General features: G+C 53.2%; 10 protein-coding genes across 10 annotated transcripts; 6 read left to right on the top strand and 4 right to left on the bottom strand.

Moving 5' to 3' along the window:
• Positions 1–2,037, top strand: GUITHDRAFT_110541 (hypothetical protein; the record flags this gene model as incomplete). The annotated part of the gene is made up of 5 exons (XM_005830341.1): positions 1–358; positions 409–468; positions 519–626; positions 685–817; positions 876–2,037. 5 exons carry the CDS (start codon positions 1–3, stop codon positions 2,035–2,037), a joined length of 1,821 nt encoding a protein of 606 aa, XP_005830398.1.
• Positions 2,038–3,614: 1,577 nt separating this feature from the next.
• GUITHDRAFT_110542 (hypothetical protein) lies at positions 3,615–4,450 on the top strand (the record flags this gene model as incomplete). The annotated part of the gene is made up of 7 exons (XM_005830342.1): positions 3,615–3,664; positions 3,717–3,780; positions 3,830–3,879; positions 4,018–4,082; positions 4,134–4,197; positions 4,248–4,308; positions 4,364–4,450. 7 exons carry the CDS (start codon positions 3,615–3,617, stop codon positions 4,448–4,450), a joined length of 441 nt encoding a protein of 146 aa, XP_005830399.1.
• Positions 4,451–4,650: 200 nt separating this feature from the next.
• Positions 4,651–6,010, bottom strand: GUITHDRAFT_163842 (hypothetical protein). The gene is made up of 6 exons (XM_005830343.1): positions 5,764–6,010; positions 5,602–5,712; positions 5,436–5,547; positions 5,189–5,344; positions 4,878–5,139; positions 4,651–4,825 (listed from the first exon to the last, which is right to left on the bottom strand). The coding sequence occupies exons 1-6, from the start codon at positions 5,995–5,997 to the stop codon at positions 4,702–4,704; spliced, it is 999 nt and encodes a 332-aa protein (XP_005830400.1). The 5' UTR covers positions 5,998–6,010; the 3' UTR covers positions 4,651–4,701.
• A 1,417-nt stretch (positions 6,011–7,427) lies between these two features.
• On the top strand, positions 7,428–9,741 carry GUITHDRAFT_110544 (hypothetical protein; the record flags this gene model as incomplete). Its single annotated transcript, XM_005830344.1, has 14 exons — positions 7,428–7,463; positions 7,510–7,710; positions 7,758–7,841; positions 7,887–7,976; positions 8,072–8,169; positions 8,217–8,261; positions 8,310–8,380; positions 8,433–8,473; positions 8,529–8,571; positions 8,807–8,879; positions 8,943–8,989; positions 9,116–9,195; positions 9,571–9,622; positions 9,674–9,741. The coding sequence occupies 14 exons, from the start codon at positions 7,428–7,430 to the stop codon at positions 9,739–9,741; spliced, it is 1,029 nt and encodes a 342-aa protein (XP_005830401.1).
• A 432-nt stretch (positions 9,742–10,173) lies between these two features.
• Positions 10,174–11,300, top strand: GUITHDRAFT_153263 (hypothetical protein). The gene is made up of 8 exons (XM_005830345.1): positions 10,174–10,291; positions 10,342–10,463; positions 10,554–10,661; positions 10,709–10,791; positions 10,847–10,884; positions 10,944–11,044; positions 11,102–11,182; positions 11,234–11,300. The coding sequence occupies exons 1-8, from the start codon at positions 10,183–10,185 to the stop codon at positions 11,267–11,269; spliced, it is 678 nt and encodes a 225-aa protein (XP_005830402.1). The 5' UTR covers positions 10,174–10,182; the 3' UTR covers positions 11,270–11,300.
• A 644-nt stretch (positions 11,301–11,944) lies between these two features.
• Positions 11,945–12,973, bottom strand: GUITHDRAFT_110546 (hypothetical protein; the record flags this gene model as incomplete). The annotated part of the gene is made up of 1 exon (XM_005830346.1): positions 11,945–12,973. One exon carries the CDS (start codon positions 12,971–12,973, stop codon positions 11,945–11,947), a length of 1,029 nt encoding a protein of 342 aa, XP_005830403.1.
• A 765-nt stretch (positions 12,974–13,738) lies between these two features.
• Positions 13,739–15,925, top strand: GUITHDRAFT_140472 (hypothetical protein; the record flags this gene model as incomplete). Its single annotated transcript, XM_005830347.1, has 12 exons — positions 13,739–14,016; positions 14,062–14,103; positions 14,148–14,228; positions 14,283–14,431; positions 14,487–14,598; positions 14,646–14,679; positions 14,730–14,794; positions 14,865–14,913; positions 14,964–15,037; positions 15,101–15,173; positions 15,472–15,540; positions 15,740–15,925. The coding sequence occupies 12 exons, from the start codon at positions 13,739–13,741 to the stop codon at positions 15,923–15,925; spliced, it is 1,212 nt and encodes a 403-aa protein (XP_005830404.1).
• A 545-nt stretch (positions 15,926–16,470) lies between these two features.
• Positions 16,471–20,246, bottom strand: GUITHDRAFT_140473 (hypothetical protein; the record flags this gene model as incomplete). Its single annotated transcript, XM_005830348.1, has 12 exons — positions 16,471–16,570; positions 16,863–16,901; positions 16,945–16,995; positions 17,100–17,165; positions 17,367–17,473; positions 17,708–18,046; positions 18,130–18,590; positions 18,644–19,163; positions 19,371–19,420; positions 19,677–19,811; positions 19,859–19,929; positions 19,966–20,246. 12 exons carry the CDS (start codon positions 20,244–20,246, stop codon positions 16,471–16,473), a joined length of 2,220 nt encoding a protein of 739 aa, XP_005830405.1.
• Positions 20,247–20,816: 570 nt separating this feature from the next.
• Positions 20,817–22,548, top strand: GUITHDRAFT_140474 (hypothetical protein; the record flags this gene model as incomplete). Its single annotated transcript, XM_005830349.1, has 7 exons — positions 20,817–20,839; positions 21,180–21,298; positions 21,383–21,452; positions 21,521–21,607; positions 21,657–21,716; positions 21,771–21,817; positions 21,983–22,548. The coding sequence occupies 7 exons, from the start codon at positions 20,817–20,819 to the stop codon at positions 22,546–22,548; spliced, it is 972 nt and encodes a 323-aa protein (XP_005830406.1).
• A 1,101-nt stretch (positions 22,549–23,649) lies between these two features.
• On the bottom strand, positions 23,650–24,117 carry GUITHDRAFT_110549 (hypothetical protein; the record flags this gene model as incomplete). The annotated part of the gene is made up of 1 exon (XM_005830350.1): positions 23,650–24,117. One exon carries the CDS (start codon positions 24,115–24,117, stop codon positions 23,650–23,652), a length of 468 nt encoding a protein of 155 aa, XP_005830407.1.
• Positions 24,118–25,406: the final 1,289 nt, after the last annotated feature.

A 25,406-nucleotide genomic window follows, 5' to 3' on the forward strand; every position in this document is an offset into this window, starting at 1 on the left:
ATGCCGCCGAAGGGAAGAGTGGAAGGCGGGGAGGAGCCGGCAGTGCGAAAGAGGAAGGGGACGAGGGTCGAGGCTATGCCCTTGTCCCTCTTCAGAGAGATCTCCAAGGTGACGATGAGGAGGACGGAGCGCGAGTTCGTGCAGGGGCGGGCGTACATGCTGCTGGAATGGAACCTGATGTCGAGAAATAGCGACACTGCGGAGCTCCTGTACAGCCACTTGGGCTGTACGGATGACTGCCTCCAGTTCTACGTCATCCGCCCACAGAATGATGATGGCGATGATGGTCGTGACTGGGATCCGAAGCATGTGTATGCCAACCCTTTGATACCGGAGTTGTGCCCTGTGCTGGCAGTGGGTAATGACCTTGCATTTCACTGCGGGGAAACGATGATTGCTGGTGCCCAGGGATATACTGGCTGACGTACCATCCGAATAATTTCGCAGCCCGTGGGAAATTCTTTCCAGGTGTGAGGAGACGGCACGAGGAATCGAGGGAACTCAACAGGCGTTTGCAGGCAGCAGTCAGCGCCAGAGGTTCAGGAAGCACTTCTGCACGCAGGTGCTGGAAGATGAGGGCATCAAGGCGGCCATGGAGTCGAACGGTCTGCTGACCGGAGAGATAGGTGTGAGCCCTGAGGAGAACGAGTGCGTCGGTACGACGCCTGAGATTGAGCATGCAAGGTGTTGCGAGCATCCGTTTAGGAAGTGCGACGTACTGCACATCGGGAACAACTGCCCCGCCCCCGATAGTAGCGATCCGTGTGAGGGCGGAAGGAAAGATCAAAGGAAGGCAAAGAAAGGACGAGAGCCTCTGGTAACACGTGGTCAGGGATGATGCTGTAGGGTGTGTTGACAGTGTGCAACTTGACTAGGTACGACCGTGCCGGTGACCAGCATATTGGTAGGTTGGTTGCAGGGCTGCCGTTCGACAAGCCGGACTTTGCGATTCCTCCGCCCATGTTTCATACCAACGATCAAGAGAGTAGGAAGAAGCTCGACGGAATCTTCCGTCTGCTCTTCAAAGACATAAACTCGCCCCGGGCGCGCAGTGCAGCGGAGATGGTGTTGGCGTCTTTCGTGTACCATTTAGACTTCCTACGAAAGGAGCTGCCAAGAAACCATCCCGTCTTCAAATCACAGCTCTTCGCACACGCAGGAATGATCGATGAGCTGAAGCAGCATGTCACGATCGAAAGGAATGGCCGGCAGGTCACCGGCGTGCCCCCTTATGTCTCCCTTCTCAAGGCGATGGAACAAATGAATCAACGCATCGCGCAAGGAATCATCAACGAGCTTCAGTCCTGCCTGTCATCAGAGGTTGCTGCTGGGGCTAGTCAGAACAACCACGTACACGAGGGGTCGTCGACAGAGGCAACGATGGTACCCAAGGAGCCGGCCAATCAGCCAGCCAATCTCAGAATCATCAGCCATGCGATCGAATCTGCTGCTCCAAATCAAAGAAGATCGCAGCTGGGCACTTCGTCGGGCAGAGCTCCGGATGCAGCATGCACGCAGGCAGGTGGTGGTGGTGGAGGTGGAGGTGGTGGAGGAGGAGCATCCTTTGGCGGTGGCAGCAAAGTTGGGAGATGTGGGAGCAAGGTCCCTTATCAATCAAAGGGTGGGTATGAAAGCAACATCGCAAGGATCGCCCCCTGGTCGGAGCACAAACTGACGGGGTTGACAACATCGGAGGTTTGGATGCTCTGGCACTTTGGCAGCGCAGATTCGGGACACGTTCCCTTGAAGAAAGCGAGGTGTAAGGACTTTCATAACAAGTCGGACGGGAAGAGGCTCTCGGATATCAAGTACCTTGTCCACGCCATCGAGGAGGAGGCAGAAGCCCTGGGGATCCACAACAGCAACCCGGGGGTGGAGGAGGCTAAGTTCATCTTCGATCAGTGCGAGAACTTCCTGATCCAGGAGTACGAGAGGGTGACGAGGGCGAGGGGACAGGAGACGGCACTTCCCTTGAGCGAGCTCTCTTGGCTGACCGTCCTTGAACTTATCCGGCAACAGCCGACGCGCAGGTGCTAGTGAAGTGAGAGCAGCACGCCGGCAGACGAGGTGGACGGGAGCCGGCATGGAAACAGTTAGTTGGATCGCAGAATGATGCTGCGTAGTTTGATGACCAAGATGCCTGGTCGATGTCTTGTAATACACGCGTGAATCTATGACTAGCATTGCGAGTCAGGCGTGTGAAAGCTGTCAGAACACTATCGTGTTGTTGTATCGATATCAATCTCATTCATTGTTGTTGTATCGACATCAATCTCATTCGTTGTTGTTGTATCGACATCAATCTCATTCGTTGTTGTTGTATCGGCATCAATCTCATTCGTTGTTGTTGTATCGGCATCAATCTCATTCGTTGTTGTTGTATCGATATCAATCTCATTCGTTGTTGTTGTATCGATATCAATCTCATTCATTGTTGTTGTATCGGCATCAATCTCATTCATCGCCTACTTGAATCATGCAGCAAACCTTGCTCATGCATGTTGCCAATCTGGCTCCCTTTTTAAATAATCTTTCAGGTAATATTTCAAATGTGCCTTATGATTTTCAATACTCGACCAATTTTCAGTCAAATGTAGAGGCGCAATTCCAGGCAGAGATGGAGCAGGCGGAGGAGGTGGAGCAGGCGGAGGAGGAGGAGCAGAGCAGCAAGAGCAGGAGCAGAGGATCAGGAGGAGCAGAAGACGTAGCAACAGGCAGGACAGAGAAACAAGCTCGCAAGGCTCAAACGGATAGTTTCGATTGACAAGGAACAAATCAGAGGTAGCGATAAGCATCGTGAGAGCAGCGTTGGTAGACCCTGCGAAGAACGTCTGAAAGCAGAGGCATGACGGGCTGGTAAGAATGTTAGACAGCCAACCGAGTTTCTTGCGCGCTTGCAACGATGGCTTCTGAGTTCGTTTGTCTTGTAGCGAACCATGTGAACCTACGGAATGGAAGCCCATGCAGGATTTGCGAATGGGCGTAAACTTCTCCTCTTCACTTGCCGTGCTTGTCTTCCTCTGCTCCCTCCTCTTGCCCTTCGAAGCCGTATCAAATGCCCAGCAGCTTGAAGGAGCGACCGCTGGTGAGCGGGCCGTCACAAGATTGCTCAATCACGCCGATCAACGTTGCCCTGCCTTGTCCAGTGCGAAGTCTGACCAGCACCAGCAGGCGAACTGCTTCAGAGCAGCCATTCTCTCCTGCCGAGTGTAGTGAAAGGCCCGTGCTCTCGGGTTGACCCTCGCAGCCATCTTGCAATCTCTTGTCATGCCTCCAACCTCAGCAGCCCTGTGACCCAGAACGTCACTCGTGGTGCAGCGAAGTGGGAGGAGACCTTTGTTGTGATGAATCCGTGCAGCTGCATCGCGATTGGTGTCTGTTGGAGCTCAACGAGCAGCGCCTAGTTCAACCTCGACGGCTTCAGGTCTATCAGTTTTTCACCTGCATGGTTTACCACGCTCATCAAGAACGTTTCAGGCTCAAGTCAACCCCCGGGTGCAGGGAATGCAAGTAATGAAGAGCAAGTATCTCGCGTGAGACTCTCTCATGCAGACACTTGCGCTCCTCTGAAACCTGTCGGTCGGTTGCCAGAGGAAAGAAACCGCTTCCCAGACATGTCGATACCCCGAAGGTTGCACGCTCAGAGCCTCTTTCGGCCCTCAAGGTAAGTTGTGCCAAGTATGCTATCTTGTACGCCCAGTGAGGTCTTGACACAGGCTGTGTGCCTCTGTCCTGCCACAAGCACAGGCAGGCAGGATTCGTGAACTTGAACTGTGCGCGGTGAGAGCTCCTAGTGTTGCGATGCCTCGGCTGACGCCGCACGGCTCAGCTGCTGCGAACCGGGTTGCTCAAGTACAGCATCCTACGGCACAGAACAAAGTAGGAAGATGATCCATTGTTCAAAGCACAGGAAGAAAGGCGAGACCTGCCTCCGGACGCACCTCTGTCAACACAGAAGCGGGTCCCCTCCGCCTCACCTGCTCTCTTCCATCGAAATGAACTCGCTGCGATCTCCAGATGCCTTCGGCGTGGGACCTTCATACAGCTGCTGCATCCTACAGGCAACGTCACTCAGGCAACTGGTACCCGACTGCTCCCTACCAGTCGAGAGCGTGCTGATGGTGCTGGTGCAGAGAAAATGTACTTCTGCTCCCTGCATCGTCCAGCCGGCATCGGCTGGCAGTTTGGAGTGGGAAGGTCTGTATGGACACTGGCACTTCGGGAACCGAACTTATTCATGCCTGCAGCATGTGTCAGGAGTCTGGATGCATCAAGCACGCCTCCTTCGGAGTGCCTGGGAGCAAGAAGGTTTGCAGGCGGTGGCTGTTGACTTGGTGCCAGTGATGATCCGTGAACATTTCAGGCTCTGTATTGCGTCTTACACAAGAAACAGAGTCATTCCAACGTGAAGAATCGAAGGTTCACAAACAGATCGGTCTACTTGACATGACCAAGTGCAGGTGCACTGCCGAAGGATGTCATTCCCTGGCGACTTATGGAGAGATAGGTCATGGTCCGACTACATGCTACAGGCACCGGGATGAAACACATGTCAGATTCAAACGTGGTTGAGTACAATAGAAGCAATCATCATGCCCTATGAAAATGTGATGTTAAATTTGAAATATGAGATCAGTGGACTCTTGGAATGTTCTCAAAAAAATTTATTGAATTTGCAACGACTAGACTTACACAACGCGTTTACTTGCCGAGGATCTCCATGGCAGTCTTCTTCTCATCCGTCAACTCCTGCTCGGTGGCCTTCATCTTCTCCTTGGAGAAATCGTCGATCTCAAGACCCTCCTTGATAGTCCACTTGCCGTTGCTGTGAAAAACCAAGTTACACACAGGTCGAGCTACATGTCAATGTCTGTTACCTGCAAGAGACAGGGAAGGAATAAATAAGGCCATCAGCCACGCCATACTTGTTGCCAGTGGAGTCGACAGCCATGGACACGAACTGTCCAGCGGGAGTTCCGAGGAACCAGTCGTGCATGTGGTCGGAGATGGCCTGGGCAGCAGAGAGGGCAGAGGAGAGCTTGCGGGCAGCGATGATGGCAGCTCCTCTCTTCTGGATGCAGGGGATGAACTCGTTCTTGTACCACTCGTCGTTGTTGACGACCTCCTTGGCCTTCTTGCCTGCAGTGAAATGTGAGCACGAGGAGGAGCTAACAAGATTGTCCTTCACCGTTGATGGTGGCAGCGTTGATGTCAGGGTACTGGGTGGAGGAGTGGTTGCCCCAGATGATGGAGTTCTGCACCTGCTCGACGGGAACGGAGGCCTTGATGGCAAGCTGGGCAATAGCACGGTTGTGGTCCAGACGGGTGAGAGCAGAGAAGTTCTCTGAGAAGACGAGGATCAGTGCCATCTCAACGCTAGCAAGGGGGAAGGAATTCGAAGGAAGGAGCAGGATGAAAGAGCATGGTTCACTTACCCCTGGGGATGTTGGGGGCGCACTCGGCAGCGATCAAGCAGTTGGTGTTGGCAGGGTTTCCGACAACCAAAACCTTGACAGTCTTGCTAGCAACGGTGTTGAGCAACTCTCCCTGGCAGTCAACAGTCATAACAACTCAAACTTGGTGTTGCCTTTGCTAGATCACCTGCTCCTTGAAGATACCGCAGTTCTTCTCGAGGAGATCCTTGCGCTCCATACCGTCCTTGCGGGGGAAGGCTCCGAGCATGATCACGGCATCAGCTCCAGTGAAGGCAACCTGAGCAGCCAGAATTCAGATTATGCATGTGAAAACGCGCTACTGGGTCACCTTGGCGTCTCCGGTGCAGACGACACCCTTGAGGAGAGGGTAGGTGGCATCCTCGAGCTCCATCTTGACTCCGTTGAGGGCGGTCTGAACTCCCTCGATGTTGAGATCAAGAAGGTGGAGCTTGACGGGCTGGTCGGGACCGAAGGTCTTGCCAGAGCACAAGTGGGGGAGGAGAGCATAGCCAATCTGGCCAGCGGCTCCGGTGATGCAGACAGTCATAACAGGCTTAGACATGGTTTCGGAAACTGAAACAACATGAGTCAAGATCAAAAGCGATGAATAGTTTGAAGTGAGCAAAAAATGATATCGAAGCTCGATTGTTGCGATGGAGGAGAGTTCATATAATCAGGAAGAGAGTGTAACTATCACTTCACACGATTTGAGAAAAGCGAGATGCAATCAAAAAGCAATAAAACCAAAATGAGACACCTCAAATGAACAAGTTATTATTGCAGATTGGCACCAAGATTGCTCCAACGAGACCAGCGAACATATCAAATCAGTATGTCAGCAATCGGCAAACCAACAAAGTCAACACTGTTCCGAAATCCGCGATTTCACGGAGGTCCAAGTCATTTCACAACAGAGGCGGGAATGGGCTGAGAAGAAGAGATCGAGGAGAGAGGAACATCTAGTGGAGGGGCGGGGAGAGCATGGAGGGAGCGCAGAACGAATCAGTGCTCTATCAGTTTGCAAGGGAGTAGTGTCCGGCATACAGCGAGGAGAGGACGCGTGGCGACTCGTTTTAAAATTAAAATCTACGCCTCCCCCCCGTGTACCAGTAAAAGCTAAAACAGTTTTCTTAAAAAGTCATCCACGTCATGATCAGTACAGATTTGTTACCGTGAAGAGGATTTCAATATTGAAGAGTTTTAAATATATATATCTGTAGCACAAATTCCTTTCTAGGTACAATCTCTCCTTTCCAGGGGGTGAGAAACAGCTTATATGTGTCACCTCTACACCCACCCTTCTGATAGTCTTTGCCCCTATCATTGACGGGTCTAGTAGAGCAAAGAGTCGTGGGTTAGAAATGATGTGTGCAACGGTACAACAAGCCTGATAGCAAATATTAAAAATAATTATAAATTCTATTGGGATTGCAAGAATATCCAAATCTCTGAAGAACAAATATAATAAAGTTTTGATGCTCAGGTACAACACAGTACAACCACATTTCTGTATTTAGGTTATCTTGGCAGGATTTTTGGATTTGGACACAATTGAGAATTAACAATCTTGAAATATGAAGATCAATTTACAAATTATGTCAATAAAATTTCAAAATTAAAATGCCAATATCTGCTGGAACAGAGTTCTTGCGCCCCTTTCTGCTTCAACGTGTAACAAAAAAACAAAGAAAACAAAAAAAGAATGTGTAAAATGTTTTTTTCTTGTGGCCGATCATCCGGTCTTCCAGCATGCGCGGATCCTTTTCTGTGTTGTACCACCATGTCATGGTGGACCAGTATAGGGCGAGCATGGCTGGTGGCGGCCGTCGTTGCGACGATGCTAGCAGGGGGAGCAACAAGAGGAGGAGGGAGAGAAAGCAGGAGAAAAGATGATAGGTATGCATTGGTCGAGGAGAGCTGGGACATGTCCTGTCTTGGCCCGTGGGGGTACGAGGGTAACAATGGTGGCAGAAACGGGAGCACTAAGGACCGATGCACCGAGGGGCTGGCGCTTCATGGGAGGGGACAGTGGGGACGAGCACTTGAGGTTGGAACGTCTGATCTTCGTGAGCAGCCTCTGAGCCATCGCTGCGGACAGGTGTTCGCAAGCGCAGTCGGAGACGCCCTGTCAAAGGGGCTCGCCGGGAGCGACGAGTACCTGGTGGCAGCAGACTGCATCTTTGGAGCATCTCTCTCGCTCAACACTCTGGGTGAAAAGGGAGCCTCTCTGGCTTCATTCCGACTTTCTCAAAGGCTTCTGAAAGATACAGCCTTGGTTATCCCTTGCCTTGCCTGGTTTCTTCGTTTTACTGGTACTTGCAGGCCAAGGACTCGAAGCACGCTTCGGATTCCAACATGCAGACCTGCCGTGACATCTCATCGAGCAAGTCGAGCGATCCTTACATGGTGTGTGTAGACTGCACAACACCCTCGTACTGAACATGCTGCCAGTCGTGCGATACTTTCCGATCTTTTGCGGATCTCCTGCACGACGCCCTGGATGGAGTAAACTGTCGGTTTCACCCTCAAGATGTCTTCGAGGTCAGTTGCAGCGAACAGATCCTCCTGGCAGAATCTGTGTCTTCTACTGCCACATCCAAGTTGCTGGCTGACGAGGGTCTTGATCGTGTCTTCAGGGTGCGGTGGTGTACGTGAACGCCCTGCTTCTTGAGGACTTCTTCGTGAACAAACATCCCTTCATCCGCAATAGATACATCCTTGTTACACACTGCAGGTCTTCCTTGTGCTGCCCCTTGGTGAACGGCTCACTCCTTGCCGTAGTGACGCAGGAGCACCGGGAGCGTTCGACGTGTACCTCGACGATCCGTAATGAAGTCAATGGGGGCGATTGTTCGTTCTCAAAGTGCACCATAGGCGCATCATCGCTTGGTTCGCACAGAACCCTGACCTCTCACATCATCAGAAGCTGCATCCGCTACCGATTGGTTGACAAGCTCTGCCGACAAGTGTCGGATCGCTCACTGGCTGTGCATGCAGGTCTGGCAAACCGCCAGTATCCCCATGGAGACATAGAGGCGGTAAGGGCTGCTCCTTGCGGTGTTTCATCCTGGTCAAGTTTGCGGCTCGTCGCAGGTCTCGCGCGTCCGCAGACAATATGCTGATGGTCAGAAAACCGGTGAGGGGGGATGAGGTTGGAGAGAGTACAGTGAGATGAAGTGTCAGGGTGGTTGTACGTGAACATCAACGAGCAGACGAGTGGGGATAGGAAACGAGCTTTGCAAAGTACAATTCTTGACAATCTTTCTCTCTCCTCCTCCGCCCCATTGGTCCCTCCTTCCCCTCCCCCTCCCTTTTCTCCTTGTACTTTTGACAACATCCTCTCCTCTCCTCATCTCACCACCATGTTGTAGTCCTCAAGGGGAAATCATTCGTGACGCTGGCTTCCAACTTGCCTTACGAGGAGTATCTGCGGGATCTAGCAAGGTGCGGCAGCTTTCATAGATGCCATCTCTCCTTTCCTTGACGCGCCTGATGCGATGAGCGCAGGCACAGATTCGTTTTATGCCCTGCAGGCAACGGCCTAGACACGCACAGTAAGAAGAGATTGGAGGGCGAACGGGGCAGAGGAGTTTTTGTTATGTGTATGTGTGTGTGAGGGGGGGGGGGTGAGGACAAGAAGGTTCGGGCGGTTTGCCAGAATTATGTAAGATAATGGTCAGGGACATGGGAATCGTTGCTAATGGGCTCTGTGCCGATCGTGGCAAGCTCTCCGATGGATTCGCTTTTCCGTTTTCTCCCGGTGAGGAGGGAAAATCTCACCGTCGCTCCTGACCCCCCGCAAAGGTTCTGATTGTGGATGATTGGGATGAGATCACCTTGAATCTGCTCGAATCAAGTCTGCCTTGCCTCCCGTGCTCGCAGCTCACAGATCTTGACGGTGCTGTCAGGTTGGGAGAAAATCTCGTCTGCTATAGCACAAGGTATCCGTACCTGTGCCTTGCTCTCTTGAAACTGTTCTGACGTTCCTCCCCTTTTTCTCCTCTGTTCTGAATCCCTCGTCCCTTCTCCTCCTCTTCCTTCTCTCGCTCTTCGTATCCACAACGCCCTCACCACCCGCAGTCAGCAACAAGGTAGAGAATGATGGTCAAGAATCTGCATCGCTCACCCTGAGCAGGAGGCCCGTGATCGACCCGAGGGCTTCTTCGACTTCGCCCCACTCTTTGCAGGTGATCCTGTAAAACGGATAGCAGTGCCGCTGTTCTCATCTTCATATGCAGACTACTGGTCAGCCGCTTTCAGAAATGGAGCCCCAGAACACGCGATGGGATTGAGCCCACAGAGCTAATCTCTTCTTCTTCCTCTGCCACCTTAAAGTTCCATCCACCCCAGCCCGATGGCATTTTCTCCATCCTCAGGATGTCATGCTGGGCTAGAGGCTGTATCATAGTGATAACAATCGCCGGTTTGTTGTCAGACCTCCTAACGACGTGTGTCAGTCTTGCTATTAGCAAACTTTTATTGTCCATAAACGATTCAATCAGACTGAGTCTTGTACGACTTTACCGTCAGTGACTCGTACGGACAGCCGCCAGACATTTGCAAACGGACCCTGACTGCCCGGAATTTCACCCGGGCTCCGGTCACTGTCGGAACTAGCCGCCGGCCCGGGGCCTCCGAGTGACTTCAGCCGGCCCCCGCAGCTGAGCCGCTGGCACTCAGGACTGCCTCGGAGTTTGTCTTATCTTTGTGGCTATGGGGCTATTGCCCAGTCACATCTAAAGGGAGAATGGCGCCGCGCCCAATGGCGGCGCTGGCAGCTGGGCTTCTGTTGGCGATGGCGCAGGAGTGTGCAGGCTTCAGTGGAGGAGCCATGGCTCCTCTTGGTTGTAGTGCAGGTGTGAGGAGAGAAGCGAAAAGAATGCCTCCATGGCTCATGGCTTTGCAGGTTTGCGATCAGCAAGGATGGAGATGGGAGCGGCGAACGCAGGGAAGGGATGCGAACGGAGGAAATTTCTGCAGACGACCTTGGTGAACGCCGGATTCACACTTGCAGGGTTTGCCAGCAAGGTAAGCAGAAGCCTCAGCGTCCACATGCTTCCTGAAGGCGCATGCTGACGGCTGAGAGCTGCGGGGGTTGTAAGTGAGGCATGTTGGCAGGTAGGAGCTGAGCAGACCGCAAGGAGTGAGGACAAGAAGCTGATTGACATCTCGGACGAGGAATTCAAGAGCAAACTCCGGGAGGACGTTGTCAAGAATCAGTTCATGGTTACCCAAAAGTTCGTTTGTGCAGCGCAGATTGTAAGATTCAACAGGTGACGGGCGCGCTCACTCGATCTCTGTACGATGAGAAGTGCACATTCACGGACGAGATTGACACTTACACGCTCGAGAAATGGTGAGAAAGATGATGATGCAAGCCAGGAGGTTGTTGTTGAGGTGTTTGGTTGAAGGATGGATGGAACGGCGAAGCTCTTCCAGAACGATTACAGTGAGCACCGATCAGCGCAATGTTTCTTTGCTGCTCTTCCTGAGCATATTTTCATTCAGGTAAGATGGAGCTCGACGGAGACATCCAGGTCAATAAGGACGGAGCAACCTTCAAGTTCAAGGAGCAGCTCATGTTCAACATCCCCATCCTAAAGCCAAAGGTAACTACCACCTTGCATGTACCAGCGGTCAGCGAGGTTTGAAGTGAATGTGTGCAGGTGCCATTGACGGGCAAGCTGATCCTGACGAGAGGGAGCGATGGGTTGATCACTAGCTACCGCGAGGTCTGGGACCAGCCTGTGAGAATCTCTTTCTCTGCTTTTACTAGACATGTGACAACCCCGTGCTAGGTCTGGAAGGTGCTGACCTCCGCGAGTTTCTTTTGATGAGCCACTGAGAGTAGAGCTCCATGGATGGAGATGATGATGGAGTCTGTATGTGTGAGATGAGATCCTGCACTCTCTTCTTGATCATCAGTTGCTCCTCCCGCATCTGCTGTATCTTAGCCACCAGCGCGTCTCTCCCCTGGTCCTCCCGGCGCTCAGCAGGAGAGTTCGCGGCTTGCCGGCAGAGCTTGTCTTTCGAGGCATCACAGTCATGTCTGTCCTCGCCACGGCCTGACGTCACATCTCCCCGCTGGCTCCTGTAACCCGCAAGCTGGTCGAGCACGTCCCTTGCAAGAGTCTCCCGATGAGACGCCGAGACCGCTGGGTCTACCCTGTGAACGACTCGACTTGTATAGGCCGGGCTGGTCTGTGGACGATGGCCGAAGTTCTGGGCTGTGACGGTGGTAGAAGAGGTGTTGGAAGGCTGAATGGAATGATCAGGGTGACTGTGTTTGTCATGCCTGAACTTGGCTTCCTGCTTCTCTTGTAGATCATTCAGGAACTGGAGCCAACCCTGCTTCTCTTGCAGAGTCTCAGCATAGAAGATACGGACCTGTGCAAGCGGCAGTGAGCAAGATCGAGAAGGAGAAGGAGAAGCAGAAGGAGACATAAACTTTGTAGAAGACATTGCAAGAAGAGGAGAAAGAAATAGGAGTGAGGAGAGGAAGGAGGGGGCTAGAGTCTGGGGGCCAGCAGTAGCAGCAGCAGCAGCAGCAGCACCTGAGGAGACGATTGAGGAGTCTCTCTAGTGACGAGCTTGAACGTCTTCTCATGGTGCGGCAAGAACTCGTTGAACTTGTAGCTGGTGGTCGAGAAGGACACCAGGTACTCCTCCGACTTTATCAGCCTGTCGCTCATGTCCACCACGTTGAAGATCTTCAGCTCCACGTCCTGGGGGACGTCGGGCTGGTTGGCGGAGGCTCGACACCGGAGCACGCAGTCGGGGGTCACGTAGAAGAACTGCTTCCTCCACCGCAAGTCCATGAAGCTCTGAAACCACAGGAAGCCTCGCATAAGCATCGCCAGCTGCGGGCTCTTGTTCTGTAGCCTCCTGATCTCAATCCCCTGCCTTGCCCTGAGCTCCATCTCCCATCTCTCATCCAGCGGCTGTCCGACCCTCACCAGCCTCATTCTCTTCCCAAGAGGAGTGGTAGGATCCACATTCCTCACGGGCTTTTTCAGAAAGATTTCAAGCTCATGCCGGAGCTGTTCCTCCCACTCCGCGATCCTCGACCGATCGTTCTCTTGCAACGTTGCCTCCTCTTCCTTTTCCTCCTCTCCTCCTCTTACTTGGCTGTCTGCGGTCGAGTCCGTATCTTCAGTCTCATCCTCCGCCAGTTCCGACGTGTCCAGCAACTCATCGTCCAAGTCCGACATGCTCTCTGCCTCCTGCACGGTGCTGACGCTCTCCCCAAGGCTGACTTCGCTGGTGCCACTCTGAGGAGACGAGCTCCTGATCTCCTTGAGCGTTGAGCTGAGTTGGTCTCTCGAAGAAATCCTCTTCCTCCTCCTCCTGATCTTCTCCTCCTTCCTAGGAGGTGCTGTGCTCCGGTTCTTGTCTCTTGCCTTGAAGCGCGATGCTGGTACCTGCGCGCTCATTGGACGCGAGCTGAGAAACTCCTGCGGAGGCTCAGCTGGAGCTAACTTGGCGCTGATGGGCCTTCCCCGATGGATATCCCGCAGCTTCCGCATGAAGCCAGGCATGACCGTGTACCGTCTCTTGGGAAGGGGGAGGAGAAGTAGGAAGGAGAGCTGAAGAGGGAAACTTCTCGTGTGTTGTGACTATGGATGTATGCCGGGATGGCCCAATTCCATCAGGCTGGCATGAGGATGTTTCTTCTGGCAAGAGAAGTTAGCAATCAAATATGCTGCGTATGAAAGTTATTCTCTCAGAGTTTCCCCTTCTATTCTCTCCCTCCATCGCAGCCCTTGGAAGTTCTCAGGCTACGTACTCTATCTCTCCTCCTCTCCCTCCTCTCCCCCCCCTCCCTCCTCTCTCCCTCTCTTGTCCATTCCTTTCTCCAGCTTCTTTCCCTTCCCCATGTACCGTCGCATGCTACTTCTCCTCAGTCCACTACTGTCGGGCCATGCGGCCGTTGGGAAATTGCATGCGAATTTAATCGGTTGAATCCAGTCTGGTGAGTCAAATCGGTTCAGTTCAGCTGTGCATCAGGTTTTTATGTGACAGATGGCGGGAAAAATGTTGAAGGCGACAGACGGAAGGAGGGGAAGGAGACGGGGGGAGGGAAGGAATGGAGGAAGAGGAGGGGAGAGAAGAGGAAGGAGAGGAAGGAGAGGGAGGAGAGCAGGGAGAGCAGGGAGAGCAGGGAGAGCAGGGAGCGGAATCGAAGGAGGAGGAAGAAGGGAAGGAGTGAACGTTGTCGGGCAGTAAGAGCAGATGAGAGCATGCTCTGCAGCTTGTATTGTTGAGCATGTCAAGGACGTTGATGAGGGGAGTAGGTTCGAAGGATGGCAGCGTCGTCGTCATGTAGCTGGACTGCCCTATCAACAGACATCTACGTCAAGATCTTCTCGCAACTGAGCCCTCACGACACCCCCCGGTGTGCCTTGGTGTGCTCGTACTGGAAGAACGCGGCGAATGAGGATAGCCTGTGGAGGGGCTTCTGCGGCAGCCACTCTCCTCCGTTCGTCTGGCGGGGGGAACCAGAGAGGACTGCTCTGACAACGTGGAAGAACCTCTTCAAGGCGAGGGACACTTGCTTCAGCGACAGAGTAGGGAAGAAGAGGTGAGGGCAGGGGAGCATCCCTTTCCGCCCTGAGACGTGCTGCAGGGCGATCTCATTGCCGCTGAGAATGCAGGGAGGATACGTCAGGTTGCTATGCTCGATGTCAGCAGCAGCTCAGATGCTTGCCGCAGGTGCATGGTGGTGGAAGAACCCTTCCTGGTGTGTGGGAGCGAGAATGGAATGGTGACGTTGTTCTCATACGAGAAGCTCCGGTGAGGGTGCAAGAAGAGAACTGAGATGGTGTTTGATAACTTGGTCTTCTACAGAGCAAGTTTCGATGGTATGAAGGAGTGCAAGCCTCTGTGTGTGATCAAGGAGCAATCGCAATGGGTGTACTCTGTTTGTGCTCAGATCAAGGAGGGGAATTCATCTCACCCATCCATCCTGATTGCCAGTGGGAGCAGAGATATGACAGGTTGTGCATGCCATGACAAACGTTGGCCTTGGCTTCCGCCTCACGGCGACAACAGCTCAGTTGTACGAGGTGTCAACCAAGGACGGTGTCAAGTACAAGCACGAGATTCTGAATGTCTTTCATGGTCACAAGGACTGGATTGCACATGTGTCTTGGACTCATGACAGGTAGTTCTACTCACTTGAAGAGGTTGGAGAGTGAGGTTATGTTCCAGGAATGCACTGATCAGCGCTGGAAACGATGGGATGGTGAGACGAAGCAGCAAGAAAGGAACAAAGGATGCTCACGAACTTTCTAGCTGTTTGTTTGGGACTTCACCAAGAAGAAGGAGAGAGGGATGGTGCAAGTCGAGACTGGCATCTGGTGGCTTGAACTTAACAAGTTTGTGTTGTTCTTGATCATGTAGGGTCGGCCGTTCTCACAGTGACTGCAGGCAGAAGGAAGATGAGATTGTCCTGAGCAAAGCCAACGACACCGTTGAAGTTGTTTTATCCTCGTCTGCTCCAGATGAATTCCGTTGACAGCGCTGCAGATTGTGAATTATGTGAAGTTTGAAAGAGTCCGTAGGATCCAGTTCGGAGATGAGTTGGACTTTAGAACCTACGGGTACCTCGATGTGTTTGCTAGACCGCTTTCCTCTGATGTTCTTTGTTCTGGATGTCAACGCAGCTGCTTTGTTTCGTTTGTCCTGCCTTCGATGGTGCTAGCGGGGATAAACAATTCCGTTGTTGCCATGAATGCGGTAAGAAGACATGTGGCAATGTAAAGAAGAAAGTCTTTGCAGGCGAGGAGTATGTGTAGATAACTAGAGATTCCGCCGTTGGATTTCTGATTGCGCTCATGGTTGACTTGGAATCGGAGGAAAGGAGTGAGGAGGGCAGGGTTCGAAGGAGTGAGGAGGGATAGAGTCGAAGGGGCTCCATCTCAGTTGTAACCTTTGAGTTGTTCATGTGCTGTTTGCTTCACGTCTCAACTGATCACGCTAATTTGGGAGGGGGCTCTTTTAAGATATAACAGATTGGTTGAACGTCTCTTTGCAGGCTGGGGAGGAGTTGTATAAAGTGTCGGGGATGGAGACATGGCTGTTGAGAATCTCAGAAGACGGACAGGTCAGTCCACACGATTCGTTCCATCTCCTCCCTTCCAATCTCTTTTCCCCTTTCCCTCCACCTTCTTGTTTCTCACCTTGGTCTATGGGACAGACGGGGGTATGCCTGAGCAACAGAAAATCTAAGATGACAGTGTTCAACATCAAAGAGTACATCCCTCAACCTCCTTTCCTTGCTCGCCTCTGAACTTCACGCTCAGCGGCAGCTTGGTCACCCCGCCGATGTCGATGCCGATATCGGAGAGGCGACAGAGTTACGAGCTGTCAGAGGTAGTGTGGAGATGTTCGACCTGCTGCGGCTGAGCTGTAGGACCAGGAGGAAACTGCCCCCCTCTATGTGTTTCATCAATTCTCGTGCGGCTGCTTCTGGTGGGACGAGAAGGTAAAGGAGAAGAGGACGTGGATGAAGGCGATGGTGTGCTTGAATGTGATTTGAAGATCATCGCTGGTTTTTAAAATCTGATGTCTCTAATCTCGATGATGGCGATACTGCTGCTGCTGCTGCTGCTGCTGCTGATGATGATGATGATGCTGATGCTGATGCTAAGATGCACGGATTCGGCAAAGTTGCATGCAATCTCTCACCATCGTCCTGACTCGACTCATTCCTTGGCAGAGAGCGCAAGTGATCATCGGAGGGGTGGAGAAGGGAAGAGGAGACGGTGAGGGCTGATCGAGAGAGAGCAGTGCGAGCATGACGACTTGCAGGATGCATCCTCGTGATTTCCTTCTGATGATCTCGACGAGCAAATTCCTTCCTGTTTATTCGGTCTCTTCCTTGTCCTTGCAGCCAAACCGCTCGCTCTCCAGAGACATCCTCCTGCTCCTCCTGCTTCTCCTGCTCCTTTTATAGCTCTGCTCCCTCCCCGCTCATCCCCATCCTCCTCCTCCTGCTCCTCCTCCTCATCATCATCATTTTCTCCTCATGATCTCATTGTATGCTATCGAAAACTTTCTGCTTCACAATGTTGTTGAGATTTTCTCTCGAAGTGATGGCAACTGGAGTGACGTAGGCAGAAGCAACTCCACTCCTGCTCCCTCCGTCACTCAAGGAAGAGAAGGGGAGTAGGGAGTTGGGGTGGGGGCCGCAGGCGATAGTTGAAGTCAGAATGTGTATGCAGGAGAGGTGGAGGGAGGAGGGGCAGAACAAGGAGCAGGGAAAAATCATGGCCGAGGAAGCAGGGGCATGCAAATGATGGAGGGGAGTGGGGAGAAGGAAGGGAAAGGATTGGAGGGGGGGGGGGGGTGGTTGGAAGGGAGGAAGTGAGAGAGCAAGGAAGGGAGCGAAGGAGCGAAGGAAGGGGGATGGGGGATGTGAGGGACCTTCTTAAGAGCTGGACGGTGTTTTCTATGGCATCGTCCCTGCAAGGGAGAGTGAGGGAGCACAAGTGGCTTCCAGTCGCACCTCGAGATGACCAGCACGAATGTCTCCGTCCTCTTCCACTCCTCGCATTTCCTGCAGCCAGTGTTAGACCTTCCTGCTCCTCGTCCTCGTCCTCGTCCTCGTCCTCGTCCTCGTCCTCGTCCTCCCCCCCATGCTCCTGCTCCTCTCTTCCTCACCTTCCGGCAAAGAACGAGATCTCATGATCGGCTGCTTCTGGCAGGCCTGTGCTGGCACGATGGAAGCTGAAACAAGACGATGAGCGAGGAGTTGATTTGGAGAGAAGTGAAGAGTAGAAGGGAAGAAGGAGGGAGGGTGAAGAGAGGGAGGGATGGAAGGAGGGATGGAAGGAGAAGGGAGGGAGGGAGGAGAGGGGGAGGGAGGAGAGAGGGAGGGAGGAGAGAGGGAGGGAGAAAGGAAGGAGGAGAGAGGAAGAGAGTTATCACTTCAGTGGGTTCGGCATCATTCCATCGTAGTGTCTGCTGCAAAACACTTGCACGGGATGCTTCTTGCGGATAGAGGAGGAGGGCTGTTGGTACCACTTGCTGATTATCTGGTAGCGCAAGGATCAGCCGCAAGCTCAAGGAAAGAGGAGAGATTGGTATAAACCAAAGAAACTACGAAGGGAGGAGAAGGAGAAGAGGCAAGCAAGAAGGTAAGAAGAGCAAAACGGGGCAGCAAGTTGACACGGGCAACGGGCAAGATCAACGAAGAAGAGGAAGGAAGACGAGGAGAGGAGGGATGAGCAGCAAGGAGAACAGCTTGGAAAGTAGCAAGGATTCTTCACCTTGAGAATCTTTCCGCTGTTATCCCCATCCACCAACAGCTGTACGGCAGGCGCTTTCTTGGTAACATTGTGTGCGTCCGCCCCACCTGCTCCTCCTTCGCACGTCCTCTTCTTCTTTTCTTTCTTCCGCAACTCTGCCGCTGCGGCTCTCCGAGGACTTGTTGAGTTGAAGGCCTCGCTGGAGTTGGAGGAGGAGGTCTGGTTGACCTCCTCCCTTCCCTCGCTCATCTCGTGATTCCTCTTACGGAAGCTTGCGAGCCTGTTCTCCATCTCCCTCTGCCACACGCTCTTCCTCTCCCACCATGACATGTTCCCGTCCTCCTGGACCAGCATTGCTTCCTGCCCGCACATGCCTCCTGCTTCGACCCCCCTTCACCTCCTGCTGTTGCAACAGCTTCTGCTGCTGCAGTTTCGTTTCTCACCTCCCTCTGCCCCACCTCCCTGCTTGCTAGATGAAGTTGATGAGTTGCGACAACTTCATCCTCCATCGTCTCCTCCTTCAGCATCGGCACATTACACATTCCTCCCTGGCCTGCCCCCACTATCTGTACAGAATCCACAGCCACTTCCTGCTCTGTGAGCCCTGCTGGCGCCTCGTGCTCTGTCTGCTTCCCTGCTCGCACTCCCTGCTCCTGCCCTTCAACCACTCTCCCCCCCGTAGATCCCTTGGGATTAAGTTCCCCGTCCCCACCCCCATCCCTCTTGTCGTCCATCGTCATCGCCTCCTTGCCTCCAGTTGCTCCTTCTAGCGCCTCCTTCTCCTCTCCTTCCTCCTCGCATTCCATCTCGTCCGTCTCCCTACACGTCCCTCCATCGCAACCTCCAGGAGCCTCCGCGAGCTTCTCGTCTGACTGCAGGCTGACGTCATTCAACTTGTATTGCTCTAGCAGGAAAGGAAGTCAGGACACTTGAAGCTCACAACACAGGCGACCTCACCGTCTTTCCCTTCATCATCATCATCGAACATGGAGATGACAGGTTCAAGTGCTTGAGTACAAGATTCTGAATGCTTGTCATTCTCTCCATCCCCTCTCTGCTGCTGCTCCTCCCCTTCCCTCCGCCCCTCCCCCCCCCTCTCCTCCTCCTGTCTCCTTTGCTCTTCCCCGCACCCCTGGCTCTCGGATGGAGCCAGCAACTCGTCATCGGCCCACGTGGTACCTCTCAACATGCTCTTGATAGTCTGCGACTGATCTTGTGACAGCTTCGCGTTAGCTACAGGTGACAGCAGCAACCTACTGTCCTCCTCCGCAGCTCCAGACACATCTCCTTCCAGCTCTCCTTCCCTCTCATTGCCGAATCTCGAATCGTCCTCTCTGCTCGCCCACTTCTTGACATTTTTCAGCTGATCGGCGTAAAGGAGTTTGATCCCTGCTATCGCGAGCTTGCTGGCTTCCCTCTCGGCGCTCCGCTTGTTTTGCGCATCTTTCACTGTATGGACAACTCGCCCTGCAGTCACCTGCCAATGTATGAGCGATTGTCCCGTCGCCATCATCGCATCGCTGCCAAAGACATCAACACTACATCCATCGAAGCGATCAAAACTACATCCATCAAAGAGCTCATCACTATGTTCATCAAACAGCTCATCACTACAATCATCCTAGCAAGCAGCAGCCAAGTTGAGCAAGCATTCATGCCCCACAGACTACTCTAGGGCAGGAACCTGCTCCGCAACAGAGCTCGAGAGCTCTAGAAAACGCTCGAGGCGCATACCTGACAGGCAAACCTCGGCTCATGATCAGGACCTTCTTTCGTCGTCGCGTATGATGGTTCATTCAAAGAGAGGTGCTTGCAAAGCTCCAACAGCGTCACTAGAGGCAAAACTTCAACATCCGCACATGACTTCAACACTCGGAACCTTTTGGGTTACCCCGGTGACTGTCGGCTGCACTTGATGCTCTGACATCCGCCGTTCTTTCAACTCTACTTGACGACGGCACACGACGCCCTCCTCCCGTCTTCGTCTCACTGTCTTCAGCTTTCTCCTCGCCCCTCCTCTCGCTCTCTGCATCCAGATCCTCCACCGTGAACTTCCTCCCGAACTTCGCTTCCTCCAACGCAATCAGCCTGCCCCTCTCAATCTGCGTCGACAGGTCCTCATTGGCTGCACAATCATGAGAATCCTTCCCATGAGAACGAGCGTCGCTCTACCTTGTCCCCTCGAACTCATCAGGTCCTTCTTCATCGGGGAGAAGAACCTGTCATACCCGCACTTGTGGCACCTGCAGCAAAGTGAAAACTTGCCCACAGCCACTCACTGCAGACTTGTCTCTCCTTCTGAAGTTCGAGCCCCCGCAGCTCGCGCATTTCCAGTCGCCTGCACCGGAGCCATCACCCCCTGACCGATCTCTCCCGCAATCTTACTGGATCCCATTTCCTGCGACCCTCCACGGAGCCTCACGACCGCGGCAGGCCGTTCCTGTGCGCGTTCAAGGACCTGCAATGGCGACATGGCCCTCTGCTCCAGCAAGCTGGTCGAATGAATGCAGCATAGCAGCACGAAGGCAGGGAGGAGGCGAAGGAATGTCCCCTCCTCCATTTCCGATCGCCTGTGTAGCATGCTCACACTCACAAGCAGACAAGGTTGTCTCACTTCATTCAAGATACGCGCGCGCGCGCTCACTCTCTCTGCTTGCTCTCTGCCTCAACTTCGTCCATGGACTCTCATGAGCTCTCCGTGAAAAACTCTACTACTTTTCATGAACTGTTCCCTTTGTCCCAATCCCCCTCCTCCTGCATTATGCAATGTTCAGGCTCTCCTTCGTCCTCTTCCTCTTGCTCGTTATCATCATCGCCTTCCTTCTCCTTCTCCTCCTTCTCCTCCTCCTCCTCCTTCGATCATATTTTCGTCATCGACGACGACCAGCGGAGCAGAAGTCCTTCTTGCCCTGGAGATGCAGATTGACGAAAACATCCGAGCATGCCTGCGGGTCCCATGCGTCCCGACAGCGAATACCCGGTTCTTACCTCGGGGTAGAGTCAACCAATTGAAAATTATCTCCAAATTGTGTTGTTAAAATAGAAAATTTGATATGATTATTTGAAAATATTGTCCAAGAAGTGAAATAAAAAATCACATTCGGAGGGTGGGTCAGGGCAGCAAGCAGGCATGGCGGAGTGCTGGAAAGATCTGTAAGTGAGAGGAGGAGGAGAGGGAGGGACGAGGCGGCAGCGATAGGAGATGCAAGATTAGAGGAAATGGCGAGAGGCTAGGAAGTGGTTCAAGAGTGTTGGAGCGCATGGAAGGAAGCAGTGGAAGGGAGCGACACGGCAACAATGAGGAGGACAGTAAGCGAGGAGGAGAGACAGGAGGGAAGTGAAGAGAAGAAACGAAAGTCTTGCCCGGTGATAAACAAATCATGGAGGTGGATAATAGTTGATGCGGGAAGAGAGAGGAGGTAGAATTGTTCCGAATGTTTCGGTTACTTCCAACAGCATGCGCTGTCAATTCTGATGCAAGAATCGTTTGCAGGATCGAACGAGACGAGGGGAAGGCAGTTGCAGTCAAGGAAGCATGCAGGCTTGTCATGATGGCAGTGACCCAGGCCGTGTTCGACGACTGCTCGCATGAGATCCTGTCAGAGCATCAAGGTAGCGTCAATTTCTTCACTCAGTTTCTCTTCCCGCACGCTGTTTCTCTTCCCGCACGCTGGCTGACTGCGACCTGGCGGGCAGCACCTGCAGCAGACAGGAGCAAGAGAGAAACTGCCGCTCGTCATGAGTCGAACCATGCAGAGCCAAGGCGGTGAGACGCTAGCTTGCCTCGGTCACGTAAGAACTGACGTCTGATCGTCTCGTGCGACCTTTGATCAGGCATGCCCGTAGCCCAACAAAGGATGATAATCATCGAGAGGACAAAGTTGAAGCTGCTCCACTGCGCTCTACTGCCTCCGAGGACAGGTTGCTGCGCTTCACCTGCATGCTGCCTCTCTGACTTGAAAGCACCCAGACAAGATCACCATAGGGAGGTACCTGACTCGTCCGCTTCCAAAGGGACCAACAGAAACAGGTGACGAAAGTGTGCGAGGATGTGAGGGTGGGGAGAGAGACGCAAGTTGCGCAGCAGAGAGGACGAGGTTGAGGGGGCTGCCGTTGGAACCCTCCTCTGCCGTGTGTTGTGTGCTCCTACCATCGCTGAACTCAATCCTCGGTAGACCCGGCGACGAGGGGGAGAGTCAGAAGTCGAGTGAGAGGAGCAAGGATCGTCAGCACCCAGAAGGAAGCAGGTGCGCTAGATCCGCTTCCTCTCAACGGGCTGCCCTCATTGCTCCCCAGGGATTTTCGTACCCTTGATGATGGTGTGCCGTCGTCGCGTCGGGGAGCACAAGAGAAAGAGGCTTCACCGAGTCGAGGCAGGAAGCCGCAGAGGTCGAGGAGCAGAAGCAGGGGTCACTATAGGTCATCCCGAGGGAGGAGCAACGAGAGAAGCAAAGGCTACCGGCGATCCTCGAGAGAGAGGAGCAGGAGCAGGGGATATCGGCGATCCTCGAGGGAGAGAAGCAGGAGCAGGGGATATCGGCGATCCTCGAGGGAGAGGAGCAGGAGCAGGGGATATCGGCGATCCTCGAGGGAGAGAAGCAGGAGCAGGGGAAGGGATCGCAGGCAGTTCTGGAGAGATAGGTCGAGGAGCAGGAGCAGGGGATACCGTAGGGCGCCACGAGACAGGAGCAGGAGCAGGAGCAGGAGCAGGAGCAGGAGCAGGGGATATCGACGATCCTCGAGGGAGAGGAGCAGGAGCAGAGGAAGGGGCCAATGATGGTGGACAGAACTGTGATCTGGGTGAATATCAGGAGGCCATGAATCCCGAGGCTGGACCTCCCGTACTACAGATGTCCCAGTAATTCAGTGAACTTCGGAATGACTTTTACTTTCCGCTGAGCGATCTAGCCATAACGTGGTCACTGTAAAGTTCCGAGCAGTGAAGTGAGTCAACACAGGACTGGAGGATGTCTCGCCCAATCTCACACAGTTGTACTGAGAATGAAGGCGTGCCAGTATGGCTCATTGAATCGCCGATGACCAGTCCGGGCCCGGCGCTCCCGCCGCGGCTAAATCAGGGGATCAACTTAGCAGTGAGCTACTCGCGAAAAGTTGAAGGGACCTTCAACAACAACTTCATAAGATATCAACTTTCTCGTCATTTGCCCGGCTGACGCAGCAATGAATGCAAACAAAGAGCATCCCACTCCCAGCTGCCTGAACCCCGACGGCTCCCAGTCCAGCAGACGCACTGCAGACGCGCTTGCTCAAGTTTCTCCTCACACTGAGTCTCTCAGCAGCACTACTGTACCATCTAGGACGAATTCACCCGCATCAGCCTCGCTCTTCCTTGACAGCATCTCCAGGCCGCAACCAGCTTGAAGCCCTCTTGCCAACCTCTCGTTGCTTCATGCGGGCCACATCGCAAGCTGCCAGCCCGTTGATTCGTCAAGTGCAGCCGGCAGGGAGCAGATGTGATGCCATGAAGGGAGGTGTGGCAAGCCATGCAGAACGACGACTTCGAAACTGCCAGGTTGGCTTCGAGATTGCTCAAAGAGAAAGGGTCAAGCCGAGGCTACGACTCGAGCTCAAGAGCGCATGAGCGCGTCAGATCAGCTCTGCAAGTGACAACTCTTCCTTCGCTCCATCTTTGCAATTCATTATGTGTGTAATGATAGGTTTTTCCTCTCTCTTGGTTCTATTACAGGGTCTGTTTCGTGTCAACGTGCAAGAACATACGATGATGTTGACTATGAGGTGATTTTGCACCGAGATGATCACCGCAATGCCAAGAAGGAGTTTGGGGAAGGATATGATTTTTTATTATATCACACAGATTCTACAATGTAGAAACGCTCAAGTTAGTTTCAAGACGATTTCTCACAAAAAGGTTATTCGTACTCATCGGTTAATCAAGTTTTCAGTCGCACTTTAAGGCGATTCGTTGCCGTACCCCACCCATCTCACAAGTGAACCGTAATGAACCTTGCCAGGGGTCGGCTCTCCTCCCTTGCTATCTGCACTCCTACTTGACGGTTCCGCATTCTTCGGGCGATGATGCTCTTCTCATACTCTGACATCTCCTCGTCATGTCCAAATCCCGTCAGAGCGTGCAGTATGTTGTCTGAGCACGAGCGGGTCATTCCTCTATTTGGCATATTCACATCCACTCGCGTTTGCTGGAGGTCTGTAGCAGAGCTGCTCCTCATCATTGAGGAAAGATCAGATCCAGGATCGGACATGCATGCGCTTCCTGGCCTCGACCTCAAGAATCTCTTCGGAGGGGGATGATAAGTCGCGCGTCGAGGCGACGAAACCTTCTCATCCTTGTGAACTTGGGGGAGATTGAAAACAACATTGACGGCGCAGTCGTTGTCGATCACTTGGATATCCCTGGCCTGCATCATGAATTTGTCTCCCTTGCCCTGCATCTTCAGTCTTCGTCCTTCTGTCGTGTTTCTTCTCTCGTGGGAGCGATTGTTGTTGCTCGCCTGCTGTCCTTTTATAACGAAACACAATTGCATCCCATCACTTGTATGTTTTAAAGTCGCCCCGCGTCTGACGACCGAAAGGGATAGTTTTCGTATCTGAGCTGTGAAACGTTGATTCTTAAGAGAGTCACAGAAAGCTCCAGGGCCGAAGAAGGTGGAGTTGGCTTCCGAGGCGCTGGGCGCTGTTCACGAGACCACCACCTTGACTCTACCGTGATCATACCCAAGTACCGGTCCTTTGAAGAGGAATTACATACACCCCTGGTACACGAGGCTCGAGATTGATATTTGAATTGACAGAGAACAAGAACCTGTCAATATTATAACCCTTTTAACTTTGAGTAAACTGATTATAATAGCCCCCAAGGTTTACAGCTCCCTTCGCTGCCGCTGAGTCAAGCTTGTGGCTTACACGGTGAGTGACAGTAGTAGTAATAACGTCTTTCGTCTGCGTCGGACCTCAACTCCGGTGAGATATCCTGTGCCGTCATGATCGGACATATCCGGTAACGTGACTACAATGCCAGTTTCCTTATGAGTCCCTGTCGGTGAGCTCGGAGGTGGTCCCGGCGGAGCCCGTGCCACACTCGGAACCAGGGGCGGCGGGCCGGCCCTGAGGCTCCCGACGGTACTGCTATCCGACCCTCCGACATCAAAGATTCCGGAGTGAGATGCCGTCCAGGCAGAGGCGAGGACTTTGAACTTCCGCAACTCAACTGAAGGCCGCCCGGCTACTGGAGGCGGATGGCATGCCGGGTTAATCCTGGACTCTTCAGCATGTCACATGTTTTTGACAATGATGGTTGAATACCGGACCGTCTCGCTCGGAGCAAACTGCAAGCAGCAGCACAGCGGACTCCCGGAAGATCCGAGGGCATCGTCATGCATCACGGTGCTCAGCACGTCCTGCCAACCTGAGGCCTTTCTTCCCATCATTGCCAGCACTGATGGACTCTTGCAGGATGATGCGTTGCGCTCAATTCTGTGGTACGGTCGCTGGCGGATCATCCGATCGCTCGGCGGACCGTCGCAAGGTTGTATGCGTCTCACTGGCAAGTTCCGCTGTCACATAGGAAGTGAAGGTATCATCAGTTAAGTTTGGGGGAAAGCAGTCGGCAGGATTAGGTTTGGTTCTTGCTGTCTTTTCTCTCCTCGCGGCGTTTGGCCCAGTGGACAGTGACCGCGACAGTGTCAGGGTCAAGCCTCCTCGACTCTGACCTGTTTGTCCT

The sequence above is a fragment of the Guillardia theta genome (genome assembly GCF_000315625.1).
Source record: "Guillardia theta CCMP2712 unplaced genomic scaffold GUITHscaffold_46, whole genome shotgun sequence".
Taxonomy (NCBI): Eukaryota; class Cryptophyceae; order Pyrenomonadales; family Geminigeraceae; genus Guillardia; species Guillardia theta.